This window comes from Otolemur garnettii, unplaced genomic scaffold (assembly GCF_000181295.1).
Source record: "Otolemur garnettii isolate 467f Iridium unplaced genomic scaffold, OtoGar3 scaffold00067, whole genome shotgun sequence".
Taxonomy (NCBI): Eukaryota; Metazoa; Chordata; class Mammalia; order Primates; family Galagidae; genus Otolemur; species Otolemur garnettii.
Window position 1 is genome coordinate 8,963,802 of NW_003852462.1, and position 11,662 is coordinate 8,975,463.

The window sequence follows — 11,662 nt, forward strand, 5'->3', positions numbered from 1 at the left end:
CTGTCTCAAAAAAAAAAAAAAAAAAGAAAAAGAAAAAGCAAAATCCTATTCTGGGAGTGTTTCAGACCATCCTGAGCTTCCAGACTAATCTGAAACAACATCTGAGTTCATAATTGGGTCAGTGTTGCAGAGAGACTCACCAATTCAGGCATGTGTCCTGGGCTGGTTATGATACTGTGGCAGTCCTCAGGCCCTACTTTGTTGTGTGTGTTTCGACCTTGTGTGCAGAGATAATTCTGGGTGGCTGTGTATAACTTTGTTTCTTAACTGAAAAGGAGTGTCTGTTGTCCGATAAGCGTTTATCCGTGAAGTAGCAACATGGTATATGTCTTAGGGTAGAAGAGTTTTTAGATATCTGCAGAAACTTCTCCTCCCTCCCCCACAGAAAAAAGCAAGGTCATTGGCTTAGGCATGTTACTTGAGTAGAATGTCAGTCCCAGCTTTAAAATGTCTTTATTATTTTTATTCAAGGTCCCCTGTGTAGATTCTTTCCTCTTTTTCTCTCCCTTAAGGGTTACACATACTCCATAACCAAGTAGAACTGAAAACAGACAAGCCCGCCCCACTTCTAGTGGATAGAAATCTGGAATCCAAAAATGCCTTTTTCTTGCCAAACCTCAACTTGTTCCATGCCTTTAAAAAAAAAAATTTTTTTTTTTTAAATATCTCTCCTCAGGCTCTCCACCCCGTCGTTCCTTGGCTGAGTGAACACTAGCTGTTAGGTTTGCCTTTTATCAATAATAGATATTTCACTGCTTTTTAATTACATTTTCCCTTAACTCTTCCCTGTTTATGAGTATCACAAAAGGGTTCTCCAACATCAGGGCAAAACTCATACTCTGAAAATACTTTTTCACTGTGGGTATTTTAACAACATTAAACAGGAGGAAATGGTGAGGACTTTAGTTTTGAAGTTACTTAGCTCCTACATGGCTTGGAGGAGGTTTTCCTAATAGCATACCAACAGAATTGAGAAGGATTCTGAACTTTAAGGCCTTCAGAGTACTTCTAAGAAGCTTGTAAAAACTGATGGCCAGATACTGCACCAAGCGTTTTGCATTAATTATCTTCTTAACCCTTCAAAACATCCCTTTACAGTAGAAAGTATCAGGTTTTTTGCAGAGGGGTAAACTAATGTTCAGGAAAGTGAAGCAACTTTCGTCAGGATGCATATTTAGTAAGTGACAGATTAAATTTGCCGCCTTTGCTCCTGCCTGTGTGACTACATTCAGCAGCCCCCATAAATTTCATGTCAGCCTTACTTAGAAAAACATGATGTACAGTTGGGTTTTCTGAACTTACGTGTTCAAGCATAGCCTCTTTGAAATCATGCATGATATTGACAGAAATAAAGCTGTGCTAGGAGTTGAGATTTGGTAGAAATAGAGCTGTGCTAGGAGTTGAGATTTGGTAGAAATAGAGCTGTGCTAGGAGTTGAGATTTATAGCTGTGCCTTGTACAAGACAGTCCCTGACTTACAATGGTCCAACATATGATTTTTCAACTTTATGATGGTGTGTAAGAGCTATATGCACGCGGTGGAAACCATACTTGAAATTTTGGATTTTTTTTTTTTTAATTGAGACAGAGTCTCACTTTGTTACCCTGGTAGAGTGCCATGGCGTTGTAGCTCACAGCAACCTCAAACTGCTGGGCTCAAGTGATTCTCTTGCCTCAGCCTCCCAAGTAGCTGGGACTATAGGTGCCCACCACAACACCTGGCTATTTTTTGTTTTAGTAGGCCCAGGCTGGGTTCAAACCCACCAGCCCTGGTGCATGTGGCTGGCACCCTACCCCCTGAGCTACGGGCTCCACCGAAATTTTGAATTTTTATTTTTTCCCAACCAGTGCTGTGTGATCTGATATTCGCTTGGTGACATTGGGCAGCGGCAGTCAGCCAAGCCGTTACGAGGGTAAATACCAAAACTCTATAGTGTACCATGTTGCCAGATGATTTTGCCCAACTGTAGGCTAATGTAAGTGTTCTGAGCACATTTAAGGTCAGCTAGGCTAAGCTATGATGTTTAGTAGGGTAGGTATATGAAATGAATTTTTGACTTCCAATCTTTCCCAGTATTTTCAGCTTACAAGGGGTTTATCCAGATATAACCGCATCATAAAAGTCAAGAAGATCTGTTTTGGGAATAATAATAAAACTTCTCATGCTATAGAGTCCTATTACTTCTTTCTCTTTTCATGTCGAATGTGGTCACCATATGCGCTGGTACCAAGGAAGGTACTGCTACCAGCAATTACTCGGTGGGGTAAGGATATTAAAGAGGAAATTTCCATTAGGTAAATAACTGAAAGAAGAACCCAAGAGAAGGGGGAGAAATTCAAGCCCAGGCTTCTATTACCACTGGCCAAATACCTTTGGCATCCCGTGCTTGCTGAATATCATAAAAGGGTCAAGAAAACTGATAGGACAGAACAGAAGGACACAGCATGAAGTTTTTCCCTTGTACCATTCCAGTATCTACTAGAATTTTGGCTTTATAAAATCAGCTGTTCAGAGCTGGGTCCCAAACTCAGGCTGATTTTCAGTGTCTCTATTTGTATAGACAATGAGATTATTTCTGGAGGGTGGGGTGTTGACACACAGTGTGTGTTAGCCATTCGGTAGAACTGGCATCTTGAAGTACTTCTGAGATTTTTACCCCCTTGCTGAAAATACTGCTTAGAAGTTGATGACTTTGGACTGTGGCCAGAATTCACAAGTTTGGCGTGTGTTGAAGCTTCCTTCAGTGAAAGAAAGGGGAAAATCATTATCTTTGTGAGTGTAATAGCAGATCTTCTGAAGGACATTCTGTTCCTTGGAGCCTTTCATCTTAGCTGAGACAACATTCACTTACAGCCTTAAGTATTTTGTGGACTTGAAATTGCAACAAAATGAGCTAGATTGACTTAAGTCTCTGCAAATGCGCTTTCTGGTGTTGAGGTATTATTTATAATGAGCAGTTACAGATTACCTGCCAGTTGCTGGTTGCTTTCCCAGTCTGAGAGCCAAGCATGTGTTCCCTGCACAGGCTTTTATACCCCTGTCCAGCTTCCACATTACGGGGGGTGCACCATGCCAGACACTTCTTGGGAACACTGTCTCATTGAATACTTATGAGCCTGTGGAATCTGATTGTTCCCATTTTGCATATAAAGAAGTTGACATTTAGATAACTCAATACGGTTTTTATTGAACATCTCATATCTGTCAAGCTCTGTGCTTCGTGCTTTACACGTATGCCATTCTAATCCTTACGGCATCCTCAGAAGTTATGTTTTTTAGTCTCATTTTGAAGAGGAAAATGGAGGCTCACAGAAGTTAAGTTGACTTGTCTGTGACCTCACAGCTATTAAGTTTCACAGTCAGAATTTGAACTCAAGTGTGATTATGTTTCTCTTATGCCACATACATACCTCCCAACTGAGGTCTTGAAGTCAGAAGGCAGAAACCACTTCTGATTTCTGGTCTCCATCTCAACCCTGGCACACGGTACTGGTCCTGTACATGTTGGATTGCTTGATTGCATAGCTGAATTGTACTTACTCACATCCACATGATTTTCAGCCTTTTCTCCAGTGCCTCTGAGATTCATTCCTCCTTCGATAATCTGAATATCGACCTCCAGGATTCATTTGCCACAAATAAGACAGTTGTGAGGGGGATGTGAAGGAAGTCCTGGGCCAGCCATTCCCTATGCCATCATGTGTTCTAGTGGATGTCTCAACTCTATTTTGAAGGTCCTCTTCAAAGTTAAAGACATGGATTAGAAAATCCTTCCCAGTCTCGGAGAAGGCTAAGGCCGGAGGTCACTCATGCTGAGTGCTACTGGATTCTGCTCCCTCTGCAGCCCACATGTTCTCACACTTCCTTTGTGGGAGAAATAAGGGATGTGTCTGATTTACTTTCCTGCTGAGGTGGGGAATCAGAAGTGGAATTAAGGATGACTAAGTGCTCCGACAGTCAAAGGGGGCCATCTGCTTTGAGCTAGCCTGGGTTCAGTACGCAGAAGCCAGTGAACTGCATTTGACTACTGCACCTGTCATCTAGCTGGCTTTGTTTTAACGTCTCCCAGTAAAATCTGATTAACCTCATATCAACATGGGTTCAGTTGGATCACAGATTTTAATATCTACCCACGTATTCTGAGTTCTCAAAGCTGTATTTCTAGGGATGAAGACTTTTGAAATGGTTGGCTGTTAACAATTGAACAAAGAACAAGTCCAGTTGGCTTGCACACATAATTTTTTATGGACAGAGAAGTGAGAATTCGAATGGGAGTCCTACTGTAAAAAGAGGACTAGTTGGGCATAGACAACTCTCTGTAACATCCCATGCTGTCTTCCATAGTGAAAGTGAGGGACCTGAGAAGCACACAGAAGAATGCGGTGTTGGGGGAGTAGAAGGATCTCTTTGATCACCCATCCTCTTTGGGTCAGTACCAGTGTCTCTGTACAGAGAGTACCAGGAACCAGTCAGTGCAGGGGGAGCTGAGACTGCCACAGCAGACTCAGTTGGAAATTAAGCTTTTGGATGGGCTCATTCATTAATCTTGTATGTTAAACGTGTTTAATTGACAGGGGGATTAGAAGACAGGAGAGTTGTATAGGGCAGTTTGCCTAGATTATTCTCTTTACTCTCTTCAAGGAGGAACGGTGTTATGGGTTTTTTAAATTTCTTCTCGTCAGCTGCCAGAAATAGGTAAAAAGGGCCTTAACATAATCTCTCTTCTTAAGGAAAATAAGAGCTTGAGAGAAATGGGAAATTTTCCAAGACCCTGAAAGTACTTCTGGGCGCTTCTGGGCCACTTCAGCTGGATTGTTGTGCCTCTTGTAGACACACAGGGCAGAGATACTCTTCACATTACCATGGTCTCACTGCTTCTGAGGCCTCGGGGAGAGGCATTTTTGTCCAGACCCTAAATGAAGAACATGATTCCAAAGCAGGGTCACATTTTCCTCTCTCCCTGGATTCCTGAGCTCCAGGTTTTTGTTGCTGGCTATTACATGGTATATAATTATTACGTTCCCAGGGAGGCTGTCAGCTCCTTGATCCTAAGGTCCAAGGCTGTTTTTTGTTTGTGTTCTTAACAGTTTTGAGCCCAGAGTAAGTGTTTCATAAAGACATTTTACCTTAGGTTGTAGATCTCTTACAGAGATTTTGGAAATCATGAAGTTTAACACTTTTTTATAGATGGTACCACTCTAAAAACTTACTTTGGAGGCCAGTGTTTATCTGCGGGAAAGCGAGAGTTTTTTAATATTAAATTGTAGTGTAAATGACCATAATTCCAAACCTTTCAAAGGCTTTCTTCAAACAGTGCCAACATGTTCTTCCTTGGATTAGGAGCTGTCTGATAACAACAGTAAAATTGCTAGCTAGATGCTAAACCCTGAGCAATTGTCACTAGTCTTCCAGCCACATGGTAAAGTAGGTACTATCACCATTGTCCAGGTGCAGAAGGAGGTTCGGGGACCTGTAGTTTCAGAACGGTTGAGGGAGGACTTGAGTCTACTATGCCCAAGTTTGTGGCCCTTCTCCAACACTGTTTAGGCTCTCCATTTGGGTCTCTTAACTAGAGCCCCTACTTAAGGGCTGGTTTTGTAACATCCCATGCTGTCTCTAATTGTCCTAAAGGAAGTTATAAAATTAATTTTCATTAACTTTAATCCTCTTAATTAGATAGGGAGTGATGGGAAACATAAGACAATGACAAAAAAATCAAACATACAATGATAGGGATTACACCTCCAGAAAGGTTAGTAATCACTGCCCCAGAGCACAGAAGCACTAGAACTGAGAAGGAATGAGTTTCCCATAGCTTGTTCCAGGAGCCATTGCTTTACCTGGGATTGCTGCTATTTTCTCTAGTCCCTCGTCTGTGCCCAGAATCATCCACCACTGGTATCAAGAGGACTAAGGGCCAGGCGCAGTGGCTCAGGCCTGTAACCCTAACACTTTGAGAGGCTAAAGTGGGAGGATTGCTTGAGACCAGGAGTTCAAGGCTGCAGTGAGCTATGATGATACCACTGCACTCTAGCCTGGGTGACTGAGCAAGACCCTATGCCTAAAAAATTTTTAAAGGATGGAAGGAAAGAAGAGAAAGGGAAGGAGGGAGGACACGGTCTCAAAAAAAAAAAAAAGAAAGAAAGAAAGAAAGAAAGAAATATATATGCTAAGTGCAGTGGCGCATGCCTGTAATCCTAGCACTCTGGCAGGCCAAAGTGGGTGGATTGCCTAAGCTCACAGGTTCGAGACCAGCCTGAGTCTGAGCAAGACCTCTTGTCTAAAAATAGCTGAGATTGTGGCGGGCGCCTGTAGTCCCAGCACTGGGGAGGCTGAGGCAAGAGAAAATTGCTTGAGCCCAAGAGTTTGAGGTTACTATGAGCTATGATACCGTGGCACTCTATCTACCCAGGGCAACAAAGTGAGACTCTGTCTTAAAAAAACAAAAACAAAACAGACAAACAAACAAAAAATATATCTATCTCACTACTACTACTCCTACCGCCACCCCCACCCCTGGCTTGCCAAACCAGAATGAAACAGGCCCTTAGAAAGCTACCTTGTGTCCTAGGTCTTCCAGGCAGCCTGTTTGTCTTGAATCTTTTCACTGAGCCTTATATATCTAAGTAACATTCATGTGAGTTTTCTGAAAGGTTAGTCCCGGGTCATTGGCACTTAAACTACTTGTTTTGGTAGATCCTTCCTGAGCAGGTTAATTATATATTTGATATCCTTCTCTTTTTATGCCTGAATGATGAGGATAAGTACCCTGTGGTTTATTAACTGTCACTTTAAGCCTTTTCAAATTGTCTTGTGACAAAACAGAGTTTTATGTCCTCTTTATCCAGCTTTGATGGATAAGACAACTTTTCTGGTTGTTACCTGTGCCAAGATAAATAAAAGCTCTCTGATTTGTGGGGGGAGATGGGTTTTCATTTATTGTCATGAGTTCAAGTTTGCTGCTTCCTGTAAAAGGTAACCTAACCTGTTCATCTTTCCATCTACTTACTTTCTTTTAATGAGTGGAGCTTGACATCTAATATGCACTCAATAATTGTTAAATGAATGAAAAAAGGCATTATGTGAACAAGGTTGACCTCTCCAAAATTTTGATGCTAAAGCAGTAATATGACACATTATCTTTTTCTTTCTTTCTTTCTTTCTTTCTTTTTTTTTTTTTTTTTGATTAAAAACAGTCTCACACTGTCACACCAGATAGAATGCTGTGGCATCATCGTAGCTCACTGCAACCTCAAACTCCAGGGCTCAAGCAATCCTCTTGCCTCAGCCTCCTGAGTAACTGAGACTACAGGTGCCAGCCATGACACCCAGCTAATTTTTCTATTTTTGGTAGAGATGGGGTCCCACTCTTGCTCAAGCTGATTTTGAACTCCTGAGCTCAAGGGATCTTCCTGCCTCAGCCTCCCAGAGGGCTAGGATTACAGGCTGGCCACATATTTCTGCTTTGGATCTCCTGATTCTTAGAGCAAAGAACTGATGTCCTTACCATCATAGAATCCCAAAGCTCACTCCTCCCTCAAAGCCATTCTGTTTACCTTTAATTTTTCGGTAAATTTGCAATAGTATTGTAGAAAATAAATGTCTTCAGAGACTTTTAGTGTTTTCTTTGCAAATCTTTAATTCCCCATTGTAAGCATTCACAATTTGTAAGTATCAGGGTTTTTGAGAATCATTCACCTAGGGCAGACAGTGTATGTAATTCAGCAGTCAATCTCTCTTTATAATCACTATTTACTGAATCCTGGCTAGGAGCAAGGGAAAGCAGTTATTTAAAATAATTAAATAGTTAATTAGTACTATGGCATTGAAACTCTTATGTTCTTAATTCATTACAGTTTGCAGGGACATTATCAGATGGCTTAGGGAAAACAATGGACAATCGACATCAGTCGGAGAGGGAGTACATCAGATACCACGCAGCCACCAGTGGTGAGCACCTCGTAGCCGGCATCCACGGCCTGGCTCATGGTAAGTCACATGACACTTGGTTCTTCTGCCTCAGTCCCTCAGAGGTACCTTTGCACCTTTTGGGTTGCAAATAAAAATAAGAAAGCTGTCAACAGAGGAAATCCTGGCTTAGTAGTTTGCTGTACCAGATAGCCTTGCCAGCTCCCTGATTTTATCCTCCTGGCAATTGAAATGTGACAGCCTGTGAGACTCCTCATTCACCCTTAGAATGTTGTATGCATTGCAGTTCCTTCCTGCTCTCGGCTTCTCTTCCTGAATGTCATGAGGTATGGTCAGCTGGACCTCTTCTTAGAACTGAAAGGAACTGCTACTTAAGACTCTGCCTTCTACTTACTGATCATTCCTCCCAGAGAAATTGAAATGAGGAATTGGTGACTACCCTTGTAGCCCAGATGTTTTTCAGTTCTGCATAAATGTGCATTCACTAAAATTTAAACCCTGTGTATGTACAAAGAAATGTAGGTGCTGGCATGAATAAGTTCATTTTCTGAATTTGTTTGATTCCAACTTTTAACACTTTAATTCTGATTCATTTGCTTTTTTTTTTTTCCTTTTTCTCAACAACGTTGCAGCATCCGGGGCCCTTGGAAATACAAACCCAGCCAATTTTTGCAACCACAGTCCCTCAGCCATGTTCCATGTCAGCCACATAGAGCTACATACTGCTCCCCACACATGCCTCCAAGTCCTTACTCACAGTCCTTCTGCCCTTTCCTCCTCTGTCTCATTTCCTTGCCTGTTAAAATCCCACTCAACCTGTAAGTCCCAACTCCTAGGACATTTCCCCAGATCTGCTGTCTTGGTTCGAATGAATGGCAGGTAGAACACAGGTGGTATCCTGGGTTGTGTATGTTACCAACTGTGTGTGTGCTGCTCTTCAGAGACTGTGAATGCCAGGAGAACAGAAAGGCCATTTTACATTCAGCTTTATTCTTAACATACCTCACATGACACCCGGCATGTAGCTTATGCATAGTGATGGTTAGTGAATTGAACTATTTATGTCAGATCCTTTGGAATGATCTGAACCTATCTAAATCTTGATGATCTGCATTTGGAGGAAGAGGAAGGAATACAGATAATAAAAAATATTTCTATTTGTGTTTAGGACACATGTTAGGACAGGATTTTTGTTTATCTGTGGTGACTTTTATATCAAAATGGCCTTTCCTTTTCCTAAGGCTACCCAACTGTAAAGGGAAAAGTCCCCAGGGTGACATCAGGCTAGAAGTAAAAATCTGTCTGAAAGTAATCTGTTTATAGACTTTTAAGTTGACTGTTAAGCAATTATTTTAGTTAAAGATTTAATTCTTTCTAGTAACTATAATGATGGTGCATCAGAATATCCGAGGACTTTCTTAACAACTATAAAATGCTTTGCTATGTTTAATTGCCTTTGTCTGGCCCGCATCCTCGGGGTGTGGAGGGGAAGCATGACTGACTGTCTTCACTTTCTAGATGAGCACACAAATGTGCCGAGAAAATGGATGATTTGTTCAAGGTTGCAAAGTCACCTCCTGCCAAGGATCATCCCAGTGTATGTATAGCCTCTCCAGGAGCCAGTAGGCTCTTACAAGGAGAATCCATTGAGCTCTGGGTTATATGAAATCAATAGCCTAGAGATTATTCCTTTAGGATAAAGAGATAACATTTAAAAGATGAGGATCAGAATTTACTCAGTCCCTTTGGCTTAAACTGGGAGTTGTGCTCAGTTGTTTCTGTAGCCCCTGCTTGACCTGGATTCAGTAATTTTCCCTCTCAGATCCCAGTCTGAACTCCTGTACTGTGCATGCTCTGCCAAGAACTCAAAACTTTGGGAAAAGGATATTGACTTTCTAGAGCAAATGAACCCAGAATCCAATAGAAATGTTGTGAATTGTTAGTATATTCTCACCCAAGGAGTTTCCTTTACCAATTTGTCTCACTAGAGCTAAAGAGTCCAGAGAGCTTCCTCGCACCCCCACTGTCAGAGGGTAAACATCCTGTGAGTGTCCCTGGCATAAGGCCTGGAAATGCTCCCCGGACACAGCCTGCCTTTTCCCTGCAGTGCCTGTGACCTCTCTAGCTTTTGCCAACTTCTGGCCTTTTCTGAAGCTCTTTCAGCCATTGCTGTCAACTTCTAAAATATTTGGAATGTCTTTTTGATATGAACTGGAACTGACTCCTTCAAGGGTCCTAGCTAGCTCTGGCAGCTTTTGGGGGTACCCTTCATGAAGATGCCATCATATACTGTAATGGCCCACACCTGATTTCAACAAAGCATATAGTACTGTTTACCCCATTTCAGGCATTCAGTGGTGTTCAGGCATTCATGTAGTATTCTTTGAAAACTGAAAATTTATACAAGCCATAGGTTCCACATCTTTAGACTCAACCACCCATGTATCAAAAGTATTTGGGAAAAGAAAATTTCACAAAGTTCCAAAAATCAAAACTTGAATTTGCTGTACAGGCCAAGTACTGTGTTGAATCCACACAATGAAATGATGTGTGAGCACTGTATTGCCAGTAATCTAGAGATGACAGTGAGATGTGTTTAGGTTATGTACAAATGCCTTAAGATTTTATAGGAGGGACTTAGTGTTATTAGATTTGGTATCTATGGGGTGTTGTGGAACTAGTCCCTTATGGATACTGCGAGGTGATTGTATTTAGTTCTTTCTGCCTTGTATTTCTTAGGATCCCAACTTCTTCAAACTTTTGCCAAGGGCCCTATTTTCTAGTCTTCTAGACTTAATCCTCTAGCTGTGTCCTCTCTTGATTGCCCATCTCTAAAATTGAAAAAGTGGCCACTCTTAATCTCTCAGATTTTCTTTTCTTTGTTTCTTCTTTCTTTTCTTTTCTTTTTTTTTTTTTTTGGCCAGGCCAGGTTTGAACCCACTACCTCCAGTATATGGGGCCAGCACCCTACTCCTTGAGCCACAGGCGCCACCCTATTCTATTCTATTCTATTCAATTTAAGAGATGGGGTCTCAATCTGTTGCCCAGGCTAGACTGCAGTGGTGTGATCATAGCACACTGAAGCCTCAGTCTCCTGGACTCAAGTCATCCTCCTGTCTCTGCCTTCCAAGCCACTGGGAGATTGGCAGGCACCACTATGCCTAGGTAATTTTTTTCTAGTAGAGAATTTTTTTCTGTGTAGAGATTGAGTCTTGCTATATTTCCCAGCCTGATCTCAAACTCCTGGTCCTGAGTAGCTGGAGTTTCAGGCATGAGCCAACACACCTGGCTCATACCAGAAATATTGTAGAGTATCACATTCTTTCCTAAATGACCCTATTGCGTTTTTGCTTTTGAGTCTTTGCTTTAACATACATTGTAAAACAAACAGGACTGTGTTTCAATATCTAGCACTTAAAATTCTTCAATGATTTACCATATTTCACTTGGTTGAAATTCTTTCTATGAATAAAACAGGCATAAAAACTTCCTTATTTGATAAAAGGTACTTCGTGAGGGCTGTATTTGCTAAGCAGTAAGTAGTAATCCAAGGTCAAAAATGTCCTTGGGTTGCTACTTAGTACATTTAAAACTCATAGACTTTCACCATTGAGGGTAGAGTGATTTGATGGAACCCACTGGCAAGTGTCTATATTGTAACTCAGAGTATGAGAAAGGGCATCTACTCGGTACAAGAAACATGAGATTTGGAATCCAAAAAATCTAGTAGAA

The 11,662-nt window shown here is 41.5% G+C and overlaps 1 protein-coding gene across 1 annotated transcript in view; it reads left to right on the forward strand.

Annotated features, from left to right (window-relative positions):
• VPS13D (vacuolar protein sorting 13 homolog D) overlaps positions 1-11,662 on the forward strand; it is a 275,140-nt gene that overhangs the window by 211,359 nt on the left and 52,119 nt on the right. The window contains 1 exon segment of the mRNA XM_023515148.1: positions 7,858-7,990. Coding sequence (XP_023370916.1) covers positions 7,858-7,990 — 133 coding nt within the window.